Below are 4,715 nucleotides of genomic sequence, written 5' to 3'. Positions count from 1 at the left end.
AGAGAGACATAGACAGAGAGAGACAGAGAGAGAGAGAGAGAGAGAGAGAGAGAGAGAGAGAGAGAGAGAGAGAGAGAGAGAGAGAGAGAGAGAGAGACAGACAGAGAGAGAGAGACGACAGACAGAGAGAGAGAGACAGAGAGAGAGAGAGAGAGACATAGAGAGAGAGAGAGACAGACAGAGAGAGAGAGACATAGACAGAGAGAGAGAGAGAGAGAGAGAGAGAGAGAGAGAGAGAGAGAGAGAGAGAGAGAGACAGAGAGACAGAGAGACATAGACAGAGAGAGACATAGACAGAGAGAGAGAGAGACAGACAGAGAGAGAGAGACATAGACAGGGAGAGAGAGAGAGAGAGACATAGACAGAGAGAGAGACATAGACAGGGAGAGAGAGAGACATAGACAGGGAGAGAGAGAGAGAGAGAGAGAGAGACAGACAGAGAGAGAGACATAGACAGAGAGAGAGAGAGAGAGAGAGAGAGAGAGAGAGAGAGAGAGAGAGAGAGAGAGAGACATAGACAGAGAGAGAGAGAGAGACATAGAGAGAGAGAGAGAGACATAGAGAGAGAGAGAGAGAGAGAGAGAGAGAGAGAGAGAGAGAGAGAGAGAGAGAGAGAGAGAGAGAGAGAGAGAGAGAGAGAGAGACATAGACAGGGAGAGAGAGAGAGACATAGACAGGGAGAGAGAGAGAGACATAGACAGGGAGAGAGAGAGAGAGAGAGACATAGACAGAGAGAGAGACATAGACAGAGAGAGAGAGAGAGAGAGAGAGAGAGAGAGAGAGAGAGAGAGAGAGAGAGAGAGAGAGAGAGAGAGAGAGAGAGAGAGAGAGACATAGACAGAGAAAGACAAAAAGAGGGATAGAAAGAGAGAGTGAGAAAGAAATACAAAGAGAGAAACTCATATGTAGAGATAATCACCACACCAACAGAACCTATGGTCTCATTCTGGCCCATGAAATTCAATACCATAAAAATATATTTACTAGGAATGTCTGCAGAAGAATTCTGCAGGCCGTGTGTGTGTGCGTCTGTACAGTGTGTGTGTGTGTACACAGTGTGTGTGTGTGTGTGTCTGTACACAGTGTGTGTGTGTGTGTCTACACGTGGACCAGCCAGGCAAAATCCAGGTCAGTTGTATTCAGTTGTACTGAATCACAGAGCTCTACTTTCCTCTCCCTGAGTTAGAGCTGAATCACAGAGCTCTACGTTCCTCTCCCTGAGTTAGAGCTGAATCACAGAGCTCTACTTTCCTCTCCCTGAGTTAGAGCTGAATCACAGAGCTCTACTTTCCTCTCCCTGAGTTAGAGCTGAATCACAGAGCTTTACGTTCCTCTCCCTGAGTTAGAGCTGAATCACAGAGCTCTACTTTCCTCTCCCTGAGTTAGAGCTGAATCACAGAGCTTTACGTTCCTCTCCCTGAGTTAGAGCTGAATCACAGAGCTCTACTTTCCTCTCCCTGAGTTAGAGCTGAATCACAGAGCTCTACGTTCCTCTCCCTGAGTTAGAGCTGAATCACAGAGCTTAACGTTCCTCTCCTTGAGTTAGAGCTGAATCACAGAGCTCTACGTTCCTCTCCCTGAGTTAGAGCTGAATCACAGAGCTTAACGTTCCTCTCCCTGAGTTAGAGCTGAATCACAGAGCTTAACGTTCCTCTCCCTGAGTTAGAGCTGAATCACAGAGCTCTACTTTCCTCTCCCTGAGTTAGAGCTGAATCACAGAGCTTTACGTTCCTCTCCCTGAGTTAGAGCTGAATCACAGAGCTCTACTTTCCACTCAAGTATTTAGGCTTGCAAAATTCAGCCAACTTTCAGAAAATTCCCGGGAATCGCGCAATACCAGCTAGCGGTCGACCGGTTAATCGGAATGGCTGATTAATTAGGTCCGATTTGAAATTTTCATAACAATAGGAAATTGGTATTTTTGGGCGCCGATTTGCCGATTTAAAAAAATGGTTTTAATTATTTTTTTAGACCTTTATTTAACTAGGCAAGTCAGTTAAGAACACATTCTTATTTTCAATGACGGCCTAGGAACAGTGGGTTACCTGCCTGTTCAGGGGCAGAACGACAGATTTTCACCTTGTCAGCTCGTGGGACCCAATCTTGAAGCCTTACAGTTAACTAGTCCAACGCAATAAAGACCTGCCTCTCTCTCGTTGCACTCTACAAGGAGACTGCCCGTTACGCGACTGCAGTAAGCCAAGGTAAGTTGCTAGCTAGCATTAAACTTATCTCATAAAAAACAATCAATCATAACCACTAGTTGACTACACATGGTTGATGATATTACTAGATATTATCTAGCGTGTCCTGCGTTGCATATAATCTGACTGAGCATACAAGCATACAAGTATCTAAATATCTGACTGAGCGGTGGTAGGCAGAAGCAGGCACGTAAACATTCATTCAAACAGCACTTTGTGCGTCAAGCATTGCGCTGTTTATGACTTCAAGCCTATCAACTCCCGAGATGAGGCTGGTGTAACCGAAGTGAAGAAGCTAGCTGGTTAGCGCGCGCTAATAGCGTTTCAAATGTCACTCGCCCTGGGCCTGTGGTCGTTTCCCTTGCTCTGCATGGGTAACGCTGCTTCGAGGGTGGCTGTTGTTGTTGTGTTCCTGGTTCGAGCCCAGAGAGGAGCGAGGAGAGGGACGGAAGCTTTACTGTTACACAGGCAATACTATAGTGCCTATAAGAACATCCAATAGTCAAAGGTATATGAAATACAAATGGTATAGAGGGAAATAGTCCTATAATTCCTATAATAACTACAACCTAAAACTTCTTACCTGGGAATATTGAAGACTCATGTTAAAGGAACCACCAGCTTTCATATGTTCTCATGTTCTGAGCAAGGAACTGAAACTTTAGCTTTCTTACATGGCACATATTGCACTTTTACTTTCTTCTCCAACACTTTGTTTTTGCATTATTTAAACCAAATTGAACATGTTTCATTATTTATTTGAGGCTCAATGGATTTTATTGATGTATTATATTAAGTTAAAATAAGTGTTCATTCATTGTTGTTGTAATTGTTATTATTACAAATACAAAAATTATATTTAAAAAAATAATAATAAAAGCGTCCGATTATAGGGTTTTTGGGTCCTCCAATAATCGGTATCGGCGTTGAAAAACCATAATCGGTCGACCTCTAATACCAGCCCACCCTAAAGCCAGGAGTCATCACTCTCTCTGTCACACACACACACATGTAGGTAAAATAATTCTGGAATTTTACACAAGTGGTCCTCCTGTTTCCTCTGGTGTGTGTGTGTGTGTGTGTGTGTGTGTGTGTGTGTGTGTGTGTGTGTGTGTGTGTGTGTGTGTGTGTGTGTGTGTGTGTGTGTGTGTGTGTGTGTGTGTGTGTGTGTGTGTGTGTGTGTGTGTGTAAACTGCAGGCTCCATCCTGTTTCCATCGGACCTGGCCACTGCCTGGCACGCGACCCCCCCCCACACACACACACACACACACTGAGTGTGTGTTACCTGGGTGCTGAGTTGATCCTGGCTGATGTTGTTGATCCAGCGTGTGTAGCGCTCAGTAGATCCCTCTGGATCCCTGCGGACTTGACAGCCAATCAACTGAGAGAAACACAGACACATCTCTTAGTGATCTACTAGATACATGTGATGAACACAGACACTCACACACAAACAAACCACACTGATCACATATGATGTATGGAAGAGAGAAAGAGGGAGGGCTAGAAAGAGAGAAAGAGGGCTGGAGAGACAGACAGAGAGACAAAGAGAGACAAAGAGAGAGAGCGAGAGAGACAGAGAGAAACACACCAAGAGAGACTACCAGACAGACAGAGAGGAATGATCTACCAGACAGACAGAGAGGAATGATCTACCAGACAGACAGAGAGGAATGATCTACCAGACAGATAGAGAGGAATGGTCTACCAGACAGATGGAGAGGAATGGTCTACCAGACAGATAGAGAGGAATGGTCTACCAGACAGATAGAGAGGAATGATCTACCAGACAGATAGAGAGGAATGATCTACCAGACAGACAGAGAGGAATGGTCTACCAGACAGACAGAGAGGAATGATCTACCAGACAGACAGAGAGGAATGATCTACCAGACAGACAGAGGAATGATCTACCAGACAGATAGAGAGGAATGGTCTACCAGACAGACAGAGAGGAATGATCTACCAGACAGATGATCTACCAGACAGATGATCTACCAGACAGATGATCTACCAGACAGATAGAGAGGAATGATCTACCAGACAGATAGAGAGAATGATCTAGATAGAGAGGAATGATCTACCAGACAGACAGAGGAATGATCTACCAGACAGACAGAGAGGAATGATCTACCAGACAGATGATCTACCAGACAGATGATCTACCAGACAGATGATCTACCAGACAGATAGAGAGGAATGATCTACCAGACAGATAGAGAGGAATGATCTACCAGACAGATAGAGAGGAATGATCTACCAGACAGATAGAGAGGAATGATCTACCAGACAGATGATCTACCAGACAGATGATCTACCAGACAGATGATCTACCAGACAGATGATCTACCAGACAGATAGAGAGGAATGATCTATCAGACAGACAGAGAGGAATGGTCTACCAGACAGATGGAGAGGAATGATCTACCAGACAGATGATCTACCAGACAGATGGAGAGGAATGATCTACCAGACAGAGAGGAATGATCTACCAGACAGATGATCTACCA

At 44.7% G+C, this 4,715-nt stretch overlaps 1 protein-coding gene across 2 annotated transcripts in view; it reads right to left on the bottom strand.

Moving 5' to 3' along the window:
- LOC124018653 (UDP-GlcNAc:betaGal beta-1,3-N-acetylglucosaminyltransferase-like protein 1) overlaps positions 1-3,717 on the bottom strand; it is a 36,516-nt gene extending 32,799 nt beyond the window's left edge. Inside the window, exon 1 of one of the 2 annotated variants that reach the window (XM_046333990.1) lies at positions 3,491-3,717. In XM_046333990.1, coding sequence (XP_046189946.1) covers positions 3,491-3,607 — 117 coding nt within the window. In that variant the 5' untranslated portion in view covers positions 3,608-3,717. The remainder of the gene's footprint in view (positions 1-3,490) is intronic. The other variant, XM_046333989.1, reaches the window with a different exon arrangement.
- Between the last annotated feature and the right edge of the window lie 998 nt (positions 3,718-4,715).

The sequence above is a fragment of the Oncorhynchus gorbuscha genome, unplaced genomic scaffold (assembly GCF_021184085.1).
Source record: "Oncorhynchus gorbuscha isolate QuinsamMale2020 ecotype Even-year unplaced genomic scaffold, OgorEven_v1.0 Un_scaffold_554, whole genome shotgun sequence".
Classification (NCBI taxonomy): domain Eukaryota; kingdom Metazoa; phylum Chordata; class Actinopteri; order Salmoniformes; family Salmonidae; genus Oncorhynchus; species Oncorhynchus gorbuscha.
Note: the sequence above shows the minus strand (reverse complement) of the source record. Positions and strands in the feature narration are given on the sequence as shown.